At 42.3% G+C, this 19,480-nt stretch overlaps 1 protein-coding gene across 3 annotated transcripts in view; it reads right to left on the minus strand.

Annotated features, from left to right (window-relative positions):
• Positions 1 to 16,925, minus strand: part of LOC144669566 (TOM1-like protein 2) — a 116,434-nt gene extending 99,509 nt beyond the window's left edge. The window contains exon 1 of one of the 3 annotated variants that reach the window (XM_078532058.1): positions 16,642 to 16,925. In XM_078532058.1, the coding sequence (XP_078388184.1) occupies positions 16,642 to 16,693 (52 nt within the window). In that variant the 5' untranslated portion in view covers positions 16,694 to 16,925. The remainder of the gene's footprint in view (positions 1 to 16,641) is intronic. The other 2 variants (XM_078532060.1, XM_078532056.1) reach the window with 2 other exon arrangements.
• Positions 16,926 to 19,480: the final 2,555 nt, after the last annotated feature.

The following is a 19,480-nucleotide window of genomic DNA, read 5'->3' on the forward strand; positions in this document are numbered from 1 at the left end:
TTTGGCCAGAGTGGACTGGGAGCAGCTACTTTTAGTTAAATATGAGTCAGAGCAGTGTGACTCATTCAAGAAGGAAATAGAGAGAGTACAGGGCCAACATATTCCAGTAAAGACAAAGGGTGGGACCAACAAATCCAGGGAACCCTGGATATCGAGGGATATACAGGATTGGATAAAGAGAAAAAGAGAGGCTTATGGCAGAAACCGAGGGCTCAAAACAGCAGAAGCCCTAGAGGAGTATAGAACGTGTAGGGGGGAACTTAAAAAGGAAATTAGGAGAGCAAAAAGAAGGATGAAAAAATATTAGCAGGTAAAATAAAGGAAAATCCAAAGTTATTTTACAAGTACATTAAGAGTAAAAGGATAACTAGGGAAAGGGTGGGACCCATTAAGGACCATAGTGGTAATTTGTGTGTGGAGCCGGAAGACATAGGTAGGGTTTTAAATGAATACTTTGTGTCGGTGTTCACAAGTGAGAGGGACGACGTGGGTATGGAAATCAGGCAGAAGGATTGTGATATAATTAAAGAAATTAGCATAGAAAGGGAGGAGGTTCTAAATGGTCTGGCATGCTTAAAAGTAGATAAATCTCCAGGCCCGGATGAAATGTATCCTAGGCTATTGAACGAGGCAAGGGCGAAGATAGCAGGGGCACTGGCAATAATTTTCAATACCTCTCTGGCCACAGGAGAGGTGCCAGAGGACTGGAGGACAGCCAATGTGGTACCGTTATTCAAGAAGGGAGGAAGGGATAAACCAGGGAACTACAGACCAGTCAGTCTAACCTCAGCAGTGGGGAAACTATTGGAAGCAATTCTGAGGAACAGAATTAATCTACACTTGGAGAGGCAGGGATTGATCAAGGACAGGCAGCATGATTTTGTCAAGGGGAGGTCATGTCTAACCAATTTGATTGAATTTTTCAAAGAGGTGACCAGGTGTGTAGATGAGGGCAATGCATTTGATGTAGTCTACTTGGACTACAGCAAGGCTTTTGATAAGGTCCCACATGGGAGACTGATAACGGAGTTAAAAGCCCATGGGATCCAAGGCAATTTGGCAAATTGGATCCAGAATTGGCTGAGTGGCAGGAAGCAGAGGGTGATGGCTGAGGGGTGTTTTTGTTACTGGATGCCTGTGTCCAGTGTGGTTCCACAGGGATCGGTGTTGGGTGCCTTGCCGTTTGTGGTATATATAAACGATTTAGACTTGAATGTAAGAGGGTTGATCAGTAAGTTTGCAGATGACACGAAAATTGGTGGGGTGGTACATAGTGAGGAGGATAGCCTGAGATTACAGGAGGATATAGACGGGCTGGTTAGATGAGCTGATCAGTGGCAAATGGAATTTAATCCATAGTGAGGTGTTGCACTTGGGCAGGACAAACAAGGCACCGGAATACACGATGAATGGTAGGACCCTGGGAAGTACCGAGGATCAGAGGGACCTTGGTGTGCATGTCCACCGGTCCCTTAAGGTAGCGGGATAGGTAGATAAAGGTGGTTAAGAAGGCATATGGGATACTTGCCTTTAATAGCCGAGGCATAGAATATAAGGGCAGAGAGGTTATGCTGGAACTGTATAAAACGCTGGTTAGCCCATAGCAAGAGTATTGCGTGCAGTTTTGGAATCCGCATTATAGGAAGGATGTGATTGCACTAGAGAGAGTGCAGAGGAGATTTGCCAGCATGTTGCCTGGGCTGGAGAGTTTTAGTTATGAGGAGAGATTGGATAGACTGGGGTTATTTTCCCTGGGGCAGAGGGGATTGAGGGGGGATATGATTGAGGTGTATAAAATTATGAGGGGCATAGATAGGGTAGACAGGAAGGAACTTTTCCCCTTGGTGGAGGGATCAATAATCAGGGGGCATAGGTTTAAGGTAAGGGACAGGAGGTTTAGAGGAGATGAGAGGAAGAATTTTTTCACCCAGAGGGTGGTGGGAATCTGGAACTCACTGCCTGAAAGAGTGGTAGAGGCAGATACCCTCATAACATTTAAGAAGTATTTGGATGTGCACTTGCGATGCCATGGCATACAAGACTATGGGCCTAGTGCTGGAAAATGGGGTTAGAATAGTTAGGAACTTGTTTGACTGGCGCAGACTCGATGGGCCGAAGGGCCTTTTTCTGTGCTGTAGACCTCTATGACACCTCATCTTCTTTGTACTCTAGTCTACTATGCACTTGCCCTTTGCCCCACTATTCCAAGCTGTGCATTCGGGAAAACCACCACCTGCAATTTCACCTCCATGTCACACACCATCTGGACTTGGAACTATATCATCGTTTCTTCACTGTCGCTGGGTCAAAATCCTGGAACCCCCTCCCTAATAGCACAATGGGTGTACGTACATCACATGGACCGTAGCGGTTCAAGAACACGGCTCACGGTTCAAGAACATGGCTCACCACCACCTTCTCAAGGGGAATTAGGGGTGGGCAATAAGTGCTGGCCTAGCCAGTAGTGCCCACATCCCACAAAAGAATAAATTTAAAAAATCGCATGGGCCCCATGCTCAGGAATTCCTTCTCTAAACCCCTCTACCACTCTTCTCCATAAAACCCACTTCAATGACCAAGCTCTCAACGCAGGATAAATTTTTTTTCTGATTTGGCTCAATTTAACACCTCCATTTTAAGGATAATATGTAAATGCATGCTGTTCTCCAATTGTATTATTAATTTCAATTTTTTCTAGCAAAGAAGCTACATTAAGTCAGTAGATAGCAATAAGCTCACTGTGCAAATCCAATTTTAAACTTATTCAGCTGGAATCGCTGATATTCTTCCAAATCATGTCAAAAACTTTCTTCATGAATTACAGAGCAGAAGATTGAAGAAAGGTGATGAGCACATCTGGCTAGCCTAAATTAAAAATCTATTCTAGGTCTGTGTGCCAGATTGACCATTCTGCATAAATTCCTCACATTCTCGCAACCACCTTTTCAATAAGATGGATGCCAAGCATGACAACGGAGTGAAACTACCAAAAGAAACATCTGGGTCTTCACATGATCATACATACTTTCACCATAAATCATTCACACAACACACTCAAGCAATCATCGGTAAATACTTATTACTTGTATTTTTATAGATTTTTGGACTCGGGGGAATCAAAGAATGTGGGGAGTCAGCAGGAAACTGGAGTTCCAACAAAAGATAAGCCCTGAATGGTAGAGCAGGCTCAAAGGGCCACATGATCTACTCCTGATCCTACACACACAAAAATGCAAAAGTTAAAAATTCCAATCTTTTTAGAAAGACATTCCAGTGGCTAAATTTAAGCTTTAATTTAAAGAATTGGTTAAATAAAAGGCAACAAATCCATTGGATGAGAACCAATTTTTAACTCTGCAAGTGAACGAGTTTTTAGTGAGTTAAAATATCACCCATGAACACAACTTTGTCAGGTGACTGTGCGTTCTAGCTTCAGAGAAGTACAAATTTCATAAATATATGAACATCAGCATTATAAAATAACATTCAATAATGGTAAGCAAAGCATCATAATTAGATAGGCAACCGGAAGGGAGTATCAATTCTGAGAGTTTCAGTTGACAACTTTGTGGAGTTTGACCTGCCCGAATGAATGGTGGAAACAAAAATGAATTGGATAAAAACTTACAAGGGGTAAAAAAAAGCTATGGGGAATGGGATTATTTGGATAGTGTTTCCCAAGAGCAAATGCAAACATAATGGACCGAATAGCCTCAATGTGGGTCAAACCATGAGTGAAACTTAAGCAATTTAAGTTCATTTTAATAAGACCATAATGTACCACATGAATAAAGTTGATGTCACTAGATTTTTCCAATTTGTCGTAAATCCAAGGAGAAACTTAAACAATTTAAAGTTACAAGGCTAACCAAACTGGCTGACTAAACAACAACCTTGTTACACGACATAAAACAATTCATGAAATCAACATCATAAACATATGTCCCAAAAAACAAAATATTATGCAAGTCTTTTCCACAAACCGAGTACTGAATTTGAAAAGACTGTATATGCCATGATGTTAAGAGGCAATGAAAAAATATTAAATGTTATTTTTACTTTTTAAATATTTTATAAATTTACTATTCCACAGGTAGATGAAACAAATATGAAATGGAAACATGATGGTAAAAGGCCCCATGCCAGATTTCTGAAACAGCTACACACTTAACCTCATTCCCCTGCACTTTCCACATACCCTTAACATGCTTACTTCTCTTTTAAAAGCTTTTTAAAAAGCTGGCATGGACTCGGCGGACCGAATGACCTCCTTCTGAGCCGTAAATGACTCTATGACTGTTCTTTTGGTGATATCAATCTTTGATCTTCCCCAACTCTTCAAGCCTCTGCACTCCTCCAAGGTATGAGATTATATCCAAATTAACTTGAAAAGTAAAGCCATATAACCTGGAACAGACAAGTCAACAATGCTCCACTTTCTAGGTGAATTGGGGTAAATAAATGTACTCAAGTGAGATGGATGACAGGCTCTGGTCATAGAAAAGCTTCCGAAATTGCGTTCCTTCTCTGCAGTCCTCCAATCCTGAACCCTTCCACATCCCCGAATTTCATTGTTCCACTAAACCCTTCTCTCCTCCTTGAAGGCATCCTCAAAACCTACCTCTCTGACCAAGTTTTTGGTCACCACTCTCAAATCTCCATACATGGCTAAGTGTCAAACTTTGTTTGATAATGCTCCTGTGAAGTGCCTTGGGATGTTTTACTATCTTAAAGGTGCTATATAAATGCAAGTTACTAATGCTGCTGTAATCAAGTTATGCCCTCTAATTAACAACTGCAAATAGGTTTTTCCAACTTGCCTTATCAAAAGTCCTCATCATATTGATCACCACCATCAGGCCTCCTCTAAACCTTCTCTGCTGAGAAGAAACCTAATTTCGGAAGCTTTTCTATGACCAGAGCCTGTCACCCATCTCACTTGCGTACATTTATTTACCTCAATTCACCTAGAAAGTGGAGCACTGTTGACTTGTCTGTTCCAGGTTATATGGCTTTACTTTTCAAGTTAATTTGGATATAATCTCATACCTTGGTCTTGACAAGTGAAAGGTTACTGAGTGCTGTTCCAGCTTCACATATTAGCAGAAGTTTTCACGTCAAAATAACGTTCAAACTCTCTTTAAATCCAGAGGCAATTGTTTCTTAAGTATTTATCAGTTCGTCACTTTTTCTTTGATCCATGGCTCAATGGGTAGCACTCTTCACTTGGGAGTCAGAAAGTCGTGAGCTCAAGTCCCACCCCAGAGACCTGAGCGCAGAATCTCGGATGATACTCCAGTGCAACTCTGAAGGAGTGCTGTAGCTTCAGAGGTGCCAGCTTTCAGATGGTGTTTTAAAAAAAAGGCTCCATCTTCCAATTAAAATTAGCTAACACAGCATACACCCAGAAATGAACCTGATCTGTACTGCTCAGAGATTAAGCCTTTTACGTCAGCTGAGCTCCTTCTTCCAGTGTTATTTGGTTTAGAACAAAACAAAGTTCAAAATATTGTAGATGCTGTGAATCCGAAATGTAAAAACCCTGAAAATGCTGAAAACACCCAGCGAGCAATCAGCAAGAATGTCACCTCTATTTCTTACACTCACAGACATTGTGCAATTGAATGCACCATTATAAAAAGCTGAAAGAGAATTATGCTTTTGCTCATCGACAATTATCAAACATCTGCAACTCATTTTCCAAAAACAAAGGAAGTGGCTTTGTAGGCTTTCAGTGCAATGTTAGCTGACAATGGTTGCAACCTCTATATTGAAATAACCTCCATCAGGTAGATGAGCAGTACATGTCCTTGAAGTTTTGTTCGCCATTTCTCTTCAGTAGTGCTGAAATTAATATACGCTTTCCCTTGTAATTTTTCTTTAATCTCATCTGGAAATGGGCAATTGCAATGTTAATAGTAGGCTGTCAACAAAACACAAAGCCAATGTGTCCCAATGTTTCTGTTTCATTAGGAAAAACAGTCAAGATCCATGCTTATCCATTTTTCCACAAGCAAATAAAGTCCTGATTAGACTTGACAGCATTATCAGAATCTCAATATCATCAACAGTGGGATCTGGAGTTGAGCCTAGTAAACTAATAGAAAGATTTTATTTCCAGCAGGCACAAGGGTACGAAGCAATGGGTCTGACTAAGTTCCTCGTTGTTATCATTGTACAATGCTACAAGGCCACTTTCATTCATACAGGTCACAAGAGTAACATGTGTGGAAATTACAATAGGGAAATACTCTGGGAGAAGGATGTCCCTTTTGGAGTGTTTTTGAGGAAGAGTACAGGGAGCTTATCCCACGTTGAACCAATGAAGTGTGCACTGCTGTATACCCTAAAGGTTGAATTTTCAGATTCTACCAACATCAGGAATGGAGAAGGACGGGTCCCAAAATAATGAGGCCAGCCAGCATGTCAGCTTTCCGGCCCCACACCTGGCACCATTTTGACCCTCGTGGGTTCAGGACCTGGAAGGTCGTCTTCCCCCACGACGGCAATGCAGGCAATTAGGCCTATTAAGAGTTTTGTTAAGGAGGCCAACTTGGATTTTCCAGTTGACCACTTCAACGGCATGACAGGAGGCAGAATAACTGCCTGGAAGTGGGCACCCAGCAGCAGGAACTTAGAAGAAGGGAGTAGGCCATCAGGCCCTTCGAGCCTATTCCACCATTCAATAAGATTATGGCCGATCTGATCGTGGTCTCAGCTCCACTTTCCTGTCTGCCCCCCTATAACCCTCGGCTTCCTTGCCTAACAAAAATTTATCTAACTCTTTCTTCAATAAATTCAATGACTCAGCCTCCATTACATTCCGGGGAAGAGAATTCCACACACTGACCCTTTGGGAGAGTAAATTTCTCATCTAGCTTAAAAGGGAGACCTCTTATTTTTAAATGATGTCCCCTAGTTTTAGTCTCCCCCACAAGAGGAAACATCCACCCAATCTCGTCCTCTCAGGGTCTTATGTTTCAAAAAGGTCACCTCTCATTCTTCTAAACTCCAAAGGGTATAGGCCCAACCTGCTCAACCTTTCTTCATAATAACACCTCTTCATCCCAGGAATGAGTCCAGTGAATCTTCTCTGAACTGATTCTAAAGCTATTATATCTTTTTTAAATAAGGAGACTAAACACACCAAAGCACAGAGTTTTCTAGATGTGGTCTTACCAAGGCCTTGTACAGCTGCTGTAAAACTTCCCTTCTTTTATATTCCATTCCCCTTGCAATAAATGCCAACATTCCATTTGCCTTCCTAATCACTTGCTGTACCTGCATATTAACTTAACATGATTTATGTACCGAGACACCTAGATCCATCTGGACCACCGAGTTCTGCAATCTTTCTCCACTTAAATAGTATACTGCTTTTCTAATCTTCCTGCCAAAGTGAACACGTTCACATTTATCCTCATTATATTTCATCTGCCAAATTTTTGTCCATTCACTTAACCAGTCCATATCCCTTTGCAGACTCTTTACCTCCTCTTGACAACTTACTTTCCTATCTTGGTGTCATCGACAAATTTAGCTACATACATTCAGTCCTTTCATCCAAGTCATTAATAGCTGAAGACCCAGCATTGATTCCAGTGGCACTCCACTAGTTACAGCTTGCCAATCTGGAAAAAGACCCATTTATCCCTACTCTCGGCTTCCTGTTAACCAACAAATCCCCTATATCCATGCTAATATGTTATCCCCTACACTACGTGCTCTTATCTGTGTCATAACCTTTGATGTGGTATCTTATCAAATGCCTTTTGGAAATCCAAATACACATCTACCAGTTCCCCTTTATCCACTTGAATGTTACTTCGTCAAAAAACTCCCTTTCATAGGTTGACTCTCCCTGATCAAATCGTGTTTAACTAAGTATCGTGCTATAACCTCCTTAGCACTTTCCTTATGACAGATGTTAGGCTATCTGGCCTATAGTTTCCTGCTTCTTCCTCCCTCCTTTCTAGCTATTTTCCAATCCGCTGGAACACTTCCAGAATCACAGAATCACACAGTGCAGAAGAGGTCCTTCGGCCCATCGAGTCTGCACCAACACATGAGAAACACCTGATCTACCTACCTAATCCCATTTACCAGCATTTGGCCCATAGCCTTCAATGTTATGACATGCCAAGTGCTCATCCAGGTACTTCTTAAAGGATGTGAGGCAACCCGCCTCCACCACCCTCCCAGACAGTGCAGTCCAGACCGTCACCACCCTCTGGGTAAAAAGGTTTTTCCTCACATCCCCCCTAAACCTCCTGCCCCTCACCTTGAACTTATGTCCCTTCGTGACTGATCCTTCAACTAAGGGGAACAGCTGCTCCCTATCAACCCTGTCCATGCCCCTCATAATCTTGTACACCTCGATCAGGTCGCCCTTCAGTCTTCTCTGCTCCAATGAAAACAACCCAGTCTATCCAACCTCTCTTCATAACTTAAATGTTTCATCCCAGGCAACATCCTGATGAATCTCCTCTGCACCCTCTCCAGTGCAATCACATCCTTCCTATAATTTGGCGACCAGAACTGCACACAGTACTCCAGCTGTGGCCTCACCAAGGTTCTATACAACTCCAGCATGATCTCCCTACTTTTGTAATCTATGCCTTGATAAAGGCCAGTGTCCCATATGCCTTTTTCACCACCCCACTAACATGCCCCTCCGCCTTCAGAGATCTATGGACACACACGCCAAGGTCCCTTTGTTCCTCAGAACTTCCTAGTGTCTTACCGTTCATTGAATACTTCCTTGTCAAATTACTCCTTCCAAAGTGTATCACCTCACACTTTTCAGGGTTAAATTCCATCTGCCACTTATCTGCCCATTTGACCATCCCGTCTATATCTTCCTTTAGCCCAAGACACTCAACCTCATTATTAACCACCCGGCCAATCTTTGTGTCATCCGCAAACTTACTAATCCTACCCCTAGTCATCTATGTCATTTATATAAATGACAAATAATAGGGGACTGAGCACAGATCCCTGTGGTACGCCACTGGACACTGGCTTCCAGTCACTAAAGCATCTAAGGAATTTTGGAAGATTATAACCCGGGAGCCAGTGCTCCTGGCAGGCTTGCAGGCCCTCCCAGACTAAGTGGGGGCTCAGCTAACAGCCACCCTGTAGAGGGCTCCCCCTCCCTCCACACAGCGGTGTCCTGGCTGCTTTTGCAATTTTTTATTGAAGGGAATCGAGGAGGCGTATAAAGTTTACCCAAAAATATTGCTCCCACAATAATTATTTTCCAATGATCCAACATTATATTGTAATGCTATTTTTTCAAAATTCTGCAAGGTCAGACAAGGGTGTTTTTCAGCTTAGAGAAGCAGAATCTCAGTTTTACCAACGATTTATATTCTTCAAAACCAAATTCTCAACAAATGAAAACCAACTGAGCAGGAACTGTCAGTGTTTGTTCACTATAAATTTCAGTAGCCTTGTATTAGGCAGGATGTAGCAAACTGGCTTCAAAAACCTACTTACACTGTACCTGATATGATAGTGGCTAGCAGATTATTCATTTAAAAATGAATTGAGAGAAGAATTTATTGAAGAGCCAGCCATAAAATGCTACTTTCTGTTGACACAGTTCATTGGGACACTTTACTCATATGCTGTTAATTGGGCAAATTGTAGATTAAAACCCAGAGTGATATTATTTAAACACAGTGCACTGAGGTTGTGAACCAGTAACTTGGGTGTCACATGGAGGAAAAACTTCTTGGGCTACAGGAAAACAGCAGGGGGAATGGAACTAATCTGACAGTTCTTTCAAAGAAGCAGCCGTTTCATTCTATGATTCTAGAACAGGTACTTTCCTTAAGAAAAACTGAATTATGAAATGAAGTTGAAAATAACTCAAGGTTGAGTTTGCCCTTATATCTCATCAAAGCTTCTCAATTTACTTCAGCTTTTCTCATACTCACATCAACCTGGGTGGCATCCCATCTAGGCTTCTCTATGAAAGAAAGTATACAAAAAAGTGTGTTTGCTGGCCCCATTTTGATGTTGTTGGGGCAAATTCTGACCTTGCTTTAACATGCTGATTGACGGTGATGTCACGACTCTTGGTCAGAATGGGGTAACTGGGGTAATTCTCCAGTCAATCACACCTGGAGCTTGCACTGCTGTTAAGTGACTGGGACAATAATGTTTTTGTCTCTTTCATTAGTCACATTGTTTACAGACAAATAATCTCAAAAACCAATCCACAGACTTCAATAGAACTTGGTACACAAGTAGGGTATAGCCCAAGGAAGAACCGATTCGTTTTTGGTGAAGATGCGGATCCAGATCTTAGGATTTTTCAAAAGATCCATTAACATTGGGAGATAGGACAAATTGATATTTTTTGAAGAATGTTGTGGGTTGTTTTATTTAGATTGTTGTTGATTATTTTAGAATGTTGTGGATTGTCTCAACTGCTGTGGTGCAATTTGTCACAGCTGTCAAAATGTGAGTAGAGTTTTCAGAGCAGGTTGTTCGATGTGGATTGGCTGAAGCCTCCTCAAGGAAATGGAAGCTCTTAATAAAAAGATTTATTTTTCAACTTTAGCTAAAGAGCATCAATCAGGCAGGGAAGAGCTGCATAATAAAGTTAACACAGCATGGCAGAGGTAAGTGTGCTTCTGAGTGCCCTCTTCACTTGTTTGTCTTTTATAACTGTACTCCACTCACTGCATTGTGTTGGATAAAATCATCCTGCTCCAGTTTTGGTCATGTGTTCTGCTTGTTGAAGTGGGAAGAGACTCTTTTCAAATAGGTAGTGTAAATTGACTTTGTTTGCTTTGCTAAATTTAAAAACTTTGTCTGTTGTATAAAAGACTGTTAGCTGAGAATCCTGCCACAAGAGCTCATTGATTACCATAGTGGTGTCAATAAATACACTGCATTAAGATTTCATTTAAGAAGCAATGACAATGTAGCTGTTTACACTGCACAAATTTATTTTAAACACTCCCAGTAGAGTCACAGATAAATATATCTCCAATGCCACAAAACTGTATATCCGTGCAAATGAGCCACAATCCTAGGATCGACCATCAGGCTTTGCCAAGTTAACTGATCTAAGCTTGGCTGAAGCAGCCTTATGGACAAAGCTTCCCTGGGATAATGAGCAAAACAAACCAGCAAGCTTCCAACCTTAACTTCTGTTGAGAGTGTACACCTTGTGAGGGAACCAAGTACGCTTGTGATGTCCTGGTTGTCAGGCCTAATGACAGTAACCTGTCAGACATAGTTTCTGCACTTCAACCTCATGTCCAAGGACATTTGAGGAATGTGTTAAGATGCTATATGCAAATAATTTTCTTTCTTACTCGTAGATGCCCTCCTTGTCTGTTACAGCGTACCCACACAGAATCTGCTTAACTTAAAATAAGTTGCTCTCAGGCTCTTAAAAGAAACCCTTGAACTGGAGATAATTATGAATGCAAGGTCAGCCACCTGTAATATTAGTTCTGTTTCTCTCTCCACAGATACCACCAGACCTGCTGAGCATTTTCTCGTTTTATTTCAGAAGCCCAGCATACACAGTATTTTGCCTTTATAAATATCTGGCCTGACTGGAAATATTTTCGTTAAGAATGACAACCTCCCCCAGCAATGGCAACAAAAAGAAAAAGCCATTTTGACTAAGAAGTCCCATGTTCCAATTCCTGCCCAAGTTCCAACTTCTGATTCTGGCCTGTGCTCAGTGTTTTCAGCTGGTTATGGGGGCAGGACGGGGGAACGGGGGGAGTGGGGACAACAATCTGTTTCACAACTCTGGGCTTGAGAGGGAGAACCTGCCAAGCCTCCCATCCATAAGAATATAAGAACTAGGAGCAGGAGTAGGCAATTCAGCACCTCGAGCCTGCCCCGCCATTCAATATGATCATGGCTGATCTCATTTCGGCCTCAACTCCAATTTCCCGCCCTCTCCCCATAACCTTTCAACCCTTTACTAATTAAAAATCTGTCTATCTCCTCCTCAAATTTATTCAGTGTCCTGGCATCCACTGCACTCTGAGGTAGTGAATTCCACAGATTCACAACCCTTTGAGAAAAGTAATTCCTCCTCATCTCTGATTTAAATCTACCACCCCCTAGCCTAAAACTATGGCGTCTCGTTCTAGAATGCCCCACAAGGGGAAACATCCGCTCCACATCTACTTTGTCTATCCCCTTTGGCGTCATATATACCTCAATTAGATCTCCTCTCATCCTTCTAAACTCTAGCAAGTATAGGCCTAAACTGCTCAGTCTCTCCTCATAAGACAAGCCTCATATCTCTGGAATCAATCTAGTGAACCTCCTCTGAACCGCCTCCAATGCAACTACATCCTTCCTCAAGTAAGGGGACCAAAACTGTGCACAGTACTCCAGGTGCGGTCTCACCAATGCCTTGTACAGTTGCAGCAACACTTCCCTACTTTTATACTCTATTCCTTTAGCAATCAATGCCAAACTTCCATTTGCCTTTCTTATTAACTGCTGTACCTGCATACTAGCTTTCAGCGATTCATGCACGAGGACACCCAGATACCTCTGCACTGAAGCATTCTGAAGTTTCTCTCCATTTAAATAATAAGTGGCCTTTTTATTCTTCCGACCAAAATGGATAACCTCACACTTATCCATGTTAAACTCCATCTGCCAAATTTTGGCTCATTCATTTAACCTGTCCATATCCATTTGTAAATTTCTTATTTCTTCATTGCAACTTACTTTCCCACCTATTTTGGTGTCATCTGCAAATTTAGCTATAGTACCTTCTATCGCTGAATCCAAGTCATTCATATAGATTGGAAATAGTTGGGGCCCAAGGACCGAACCTTGTGGCACCCCACTAGTTACAGCTTGCCATCCAGAAGAAGACCCATTTATCCCAACTCTTTGCTTTCTGTTGGTTAGCCAATCCTCTATCCAAGTTAATATATTATCCCTAACTCCATGTGATCTTATCTTGTGTATTAATCTTTTGTGCGGCACCTTATCAAAGGCCTTCTGGAAGTCCAGATACACTACATCTACAGGATCCCCATTATCCACTTTGCTTGTCACATCTTTAAAGAACTCTAGCAAATTAGTCAAGTACGATTTACTCTTCATAAAACCATGCTGACTCTGATGGATTGCATTTTGACTTTCCAAATGCCTCATTACTACTTCCTTAATAATGGATTCCAACAATTTCCCAACGACAGACGTTAAACTAACTGGTCTATAGTTTCCTACTTCCTGCCTCCCCCCCACCACCCTTTTTGAATAAGGGCATTATATTAGCATTTTCCAATCCACTGGAACCTTTCCAGAATCCATGGAATTTTGGAATATTATAGCCAATGCATCCACTATCTCCGCTGCCACTTCCTTTAAGACCCTGGGATGAAGGCCATCAGGTCCTGGGAACTTGTCATCCTTTAATCCCAATAGGTTGCTCAGTATTTTTTCTCTAGTGATGGTGATTGTTCTAAGTTCCTCCTTCTCTATACCCTCTGCACTACCTATTACAATTGAGATGGTACTAGTGCCTTCCACTGTGAAAACTGAGGCAAAATATTGATTAAGTGTCTCTGCCATTTCTGCATTCCCTACTATTAACTCCCCAGTCTCATCCTCCAAGGGACCAACATTCATTTTAGACACTCTCTTTCCTTTTATATACTTGTAGAAGCTTTTGCTATCAGTTTTTACATTTTGTGCTAGTTTTCTTTCATAATTTACCTTTGCTCTTTTTATTTTTTTTTTAGTAACCCTTTGTTGATCTTTAAAAGTTTCCCAATCTTCCAGCCTGCCACTGACCTTTGCAATTTGGTATGCCTTAGTTTTTGCCTTTATGTTATCTTTAACTTCCTTGCTTAGCCACGGATGCTTTTCCCCCCTTTTACCATCTTTCTTCCTCTTTGGAATATACTTTACTTGGGAGGAATTGAATATCTCCTTAAATATCTGCCACTGTTCATCAACTGTCCTAACTTGTAGTCTTCCTGCCCAGTCCACTAGGGCCATATCTGCCCTCATGCCTAGGTAATTACCTTTGTTTAACTCCAGAACACTAGTGAGGGACTCAAGTTTCTCGCTCTCAAACTGAACTTGAAATTCTAGCATGCCATGATCACTCTTCCCTAGAGGATCCTTTACTATGAGATCATTAATTAATCCCATCTCATTACACAAAACCAAATCCAGAATAGCCTGCTCCCTGGTTGGTTCCACAGCATATTGCTCCAAGAAATAAACAATCTCTAATACACTCTATGAACTCTCCCTCGAGGCTACCCTTGCCAATTTGATTAGTCCAGTCTATATGATTCCTGATTATAATGCAGTGATCCCAGCTGGAGGTGAACATCACGTGAAGACAAAATCGCACAACCCCAGACGATTGAACAGTCTGTGGCCACTCAGTTAAGACAATACAAATCCAATAATGCAGCAAACTCCAGAAAATGCAAAAATGCAGAGTCAAGTTCATTTTAGGAACCCACTGAAAGCGATCCTTCAGCATTTTAAGAACAACGATACACAGATCCAAATTCAGGGCGTTTGTATAAGAGACTGATTTTGGCCCTGTACCAAGAAACATCTGAAACCACATCTGACTTGAAGGCCTACAATTACAGTCATTAAAAAACCTGAATCCATCCAGCAAAGTACTCATCTCTTGTAGAGGAACAAAGACTCAGAACTCCTTTAGGAATGCTCAAGAAAGGAAACAAACTGTATTTATAAATCATGAACACAGAGTGTCCCAAAGCAGTTCACAGCCAAACATTTGGCTTTTAGCACCTGGCACCTAAACTAAATGCAGATGGCACACAACAAAACCTGACATGAAGCCTCTGAACACAATACCATGCATAGAACCTACAGTGCAGAAACAGGTCATTCAGCCCAACTAGTATATGGTGTTTATACTCCACATGAGCCCCCTCCTGCCTTACTTCATCTCAGCCCAGCAGCATAACTTTCTATTTCTTAAACATACCCTTCCATTGCTAAAGCAAAAACAAAATTCAACAGATACTGGAAATCTGAAATAAAAACAGAATGCTTGAAATGCTGCAGAGATCAGGAGTACCTGTAAATAGAGTAACAGAGCTAACCTTTCGTCAGGATTGGAAAAAGTTCAAGATGTAACAGAATTTAAGTACAGAGGCAGGGGTTGGAGCAGTAATTGGGCTGCCGTTTCATTTATCCAGCCTTCCACCCTGTCACAGGCCTTTCCTTGGGTTCCTCCTCCCCACATCTCCTACCTCTGGACTTACTGAAAACCTGTTACATGTCTAACTTTTTCCAATGCAGGTACTAGACCCTGCATCTGGGAAGCAGGGGACCACATGTGTACCAGATATGGGAATTTCTCAGATTTTGGGTTCTGGGATGGGGGATGGAGGATTGGGGGGGGGGGGGGGGGGGGGGAGATCGGGGAGCGGGGGGATGGGGGGTAAATAGGATAATTTAAAGCTGGACTGATTTCTCCATCAAGATGGACCAAGCCAGGATGGGGAAAGAAAGGGATGAGGGGCGGACCAGGCCACTTCCACCGTTAATCCCGGACCCAAAGAGCAGGAGATTAGTGCGTTGCAACCTAGACATGACCATCAGCAATGCCTGATGGGGATTCTAGTTTGCAGTCCTTCCAGATTTTTGGATGCCAGATAAGAGGTCCGGTACCCGTACTCACAAAAGGCCATCGCCCTGAAACGCTGCATCTCCCACCACAAACACTGACAGACTCCTGAGCAATTCCCCACTAAAAAAAAGTGCTGGAAAAACTCAGCAAGTCTGGCAGCATTTGTGGAGAAAGAGAAACAGAGATAACGTTTCGAGTCCAATATGACTCTAGAGTTCTGAAGAAGAGTCATATTGAACTTGAAATGTTTCCTTCTGCCAGATCTGATCAGTTTTCCTAGCACTTTCTGTTCTCATTTCAGATCTCCATCTTCCGCTGTATTTTGTTTTTATTTTAGCTCCACATGCTGAACACCTAATTTCAATTTTTTTTTATATGCTAAGGTAGGAACTACTATTTGAATATTTTCAAATGTGCCTGAAGAATGCATCCCTGGGCAAATGTACAATATTGACATTGGAAGTTTAATTAGTGAATGATGAGCATGACAACTATCATTGATTGTCATAAAAACCTATCTGGTTCACTAATGCCCTTTCGGGAAGGAAACCTGCCATTCTTACCTGGTCTGGCCTCCATGTGACTTCAGACCCACAGCAATATGGCTGACTCTTAACTGCCCTCTGAAATGGCCCAGCAAGCCACTCAGTTCAAGGGCAATTAGGAATGGGCAACAAATGCTGGCCTTGTCAAAAATACCCACATACCCTGAAAGAGAAAAAATTCCCAGCCACAACTGCAGGAGGGCTGCACAGCCTGAGATGCCAGCTGTCAATCAACCAGGCTGGGCACCGCCCACCGGCGCCTCCATTGGCTACCTGCCCAGGACCGGCCTGCACCCGATTGGCTGACACGGCTGTCAACCACCAGCGGCATTCAGTCCGGCCGTTGAGGGGAAAATCCCTCGCAAACGTTTGAAAAGGAGCCGGAGGCACCTTTGTGTGATCATTTGCCGACAGAAAGCACTGCCGCTGTTTTCTCTGAATGCATTTTGTTGTGTTTCTTACCAACCCGCTGCCCGACTTGGGTGCTAAAGGGATTCCCGTAGAGAAACTCCATCTCGAGCGAGCGAGCAGCTGACCCGCGTCACGTGATGTTTACCACCCACCGCAAGGCAGCATGGTACAAACCGTCAGAAATCAAAAATCAAACTGCCTCCAAAATAATTGCCTCGCCCTCGGAATTCAATACATTAAAAACGCCCAGGGCAAAAAATAATAAATTCTAAAACGGCTCAGTAATATCGTCCTCATTCCAATCCCGCCCCTTTCTATGGCGCATAGTTGTCGACAACATTCCGAAGCGGCAAGAGATGATCTGACTAGTGAGAGCGGGCAGGGCAGTGCAGCGCCCTCTGCTGCCCTGGCTGAGGAATCACAGCACATTGACCCAAAGAGAAAGCAAAATGCTGAGGATGTTGGAGTTCTGAAATAAAAACTGAAAAATGCTGGACAAACTCAGCAGGTCTGGCAGCCTCTATGGAGGGAGAAACAGAGTTAATGTTTCAAGCCCATACAAATTAGGAGCAGGAGTTCCTCAGCCACCTGACCCCTCAAGCCTGCTCCACCATTCAATAAGAGCATGGCTGATCTGATTGTAATCACAATCCCACGTTCCCATCACACTCTCACCCACTCCCAATAACCTTTCAACTCCTTGCTTATCAAGAATCTATCTACCCCTGCCTGAAAGATATTCAAAGACTCTGCTTCCACTGCCTTTTGAGGAAGAGAGTTCCAAAGACTCACTACCCTCAGAGAAATAATTTTTCATCATCTCTGTCTTAAATTGGTGACCCCTAGTTCTAGATTCTCCCACAAGATAAAACATCCTCCCCACATCCACCCAGTCAAGATCCCTCAGGATCTTATATGTTTCAATGAAATCGCCTCTTACTCTTCTAAACTCCAGTGGAAACAAACCTAGCCTGTCTAATCTTTCCTCACAAGACCACCCTCCCACTCCAGGTATTAATCCAGTAAACCTCTGAACTGCTTCCAATCCATTGACATCCTTCCTTAAGTAAGGAGACCAATACTGTACACAGTGTTCCAGATGTGGTCTCTCCAGTGCCCTGTATAACTGAAGCATAACCCCTCTACTTGTGTATTCAATTCCCCTTGCAATATATAACATTCAATTAGGTTTCCTAATTACTTGCATACTAACCTTTTGCGATTCATGCATGAGGACACCCAGATCCTTCTGCATCTCAGAGCTCTGCAATCTCTCACCATTTAGCTATGCTTCTTTTATTATTCTTCGTGCCAAAATGGACAATTTCACATTTTCCCACATTATACTCCATTTGCCGGGTCTTTGCCCACTCACTTAACCTATCTATATCCCCTTGTAGCCTCCTTATGTCCTCTTCACAACTTACTTTCCTACCTATCTTTGTATCCTCAGCAAATTTAGCAACCACACTTTCAGTCCTTTCATCCAAGTAATTTATATAAACTGTAAACAGTTGAAGTCCCAGCTCTAATCCCTGTGGCACACCACTCATTACATCTTGCCAACCTGAAAAAGACCCATTTATTGCCCACTCTCTGTTTCCTGTTAGCTAGCCAATCTTCTATCTATGCCAAGATGTTACCCCCTACACTATGAGTTTTTATTTTCCACAATAACCTTTGATGTGGCATCTTATCAAATGCCTTCTCAAAATCTAAGTACAGTACATCTACCGGTTCCCCTTTATCCACAGCATGTGTGGATAAGAACTCCAATAAATAGGTTAAACATGATTTCCCTCTCACAAAACCATGTTGACTCTGCCTGATTACCTTGAGTTTTTCTAAGTGCCCAGCTATAACATCTTTAAATATAGCTTCTAACATTTTCCTATGACAGATGTTAAGCTAACTGGCCTGTAGTTACCTGCTTTCTGTCTCCCTCCCTTTTTGAATAAAGAGTTTAATGTGGCTCCTCTTTGGAACACAGGTCCCATGGCCCTTCCAAAGAAGTCATATTGAATGCAAAACGTTAACTCTGTTTCTCTCTCCACAGATGCTGCCAAACCTGCTGAGTTTTTCCAGCGTTTACTGTTTTTGCCAAAAAGAAAGTTGTTCTCATGATTTTTATACATTGAAGCTAAGGGTCGTCCAGGAATTGAAGGTAAATCTTCAGGTACGCTGCTGCAATGAAAGCGACAAAGTAGAGGGAACATTACAACAAATTACCTTTTATTTTATTTTCTCTGAACACCTTTATGAGTAATAAAAAAAGATGGAGGAAGAAAGGTTGTTGAACTGACAGGCAAGACATCATCGAATTGGGTAACTGGAGAGTCCGTCTGATGGACGAAGAGGATGGAGATATGGGCCGATTTGACATGGCAGACCATTTGATGAAAGCTCCAGGGAATACGTTCAGAGTTGGCAGCTGTAATTGGAGTTGGGATGACTCATGCCAGACATGTGTTTGAAACCCTCATTCAGGCCTATGTTATCTCTAGACTTGATATAACAACACACTTCCAGGCCGACTTCATTCTACTCTCCGTAATTGAGGTCATTCAAACTCTGCTGCCTGTGACCTAACTCACACCAAGTCCCTATCACCCATCACTGACCCACATTGGCTCCCAGTTAAACAGAGCCTTGACTTTAAAATTCTCATCCATATTTACAAATCTTTCCGTGGCCTCACCCCTCCCTCTCCCTGTAACCTCCTCTAGCCCCACAACCCTCCCAAGATATCTGTACTCATCTAATTCTGGCCTCTTGAGGATTCCCGATTTTAACTGTTCCCCCCAGAGCCTTTAGCTGCCCTGGCCCTAAACTTTGAAATTCTCTCCCTAAACTATCAGCCTCTCTATCTCACTTTGCTCCTTTAAGGCAT

Source organism: Cetorhinus maximus, chromosome 29 (genome assembly GCF_964194155.1).
Source record: "Cetorhinus maximus chromosome 29, sCetMax3.hap1.1, whole genome shotgun sequence".
NCBI classification, from domain to species: Eukaryota; Metazoa; Chordata; class Chondrichthyes; order Lamniformes; family Cetorhinidae; genus Cetorhinus; species Cetorhinus maximus.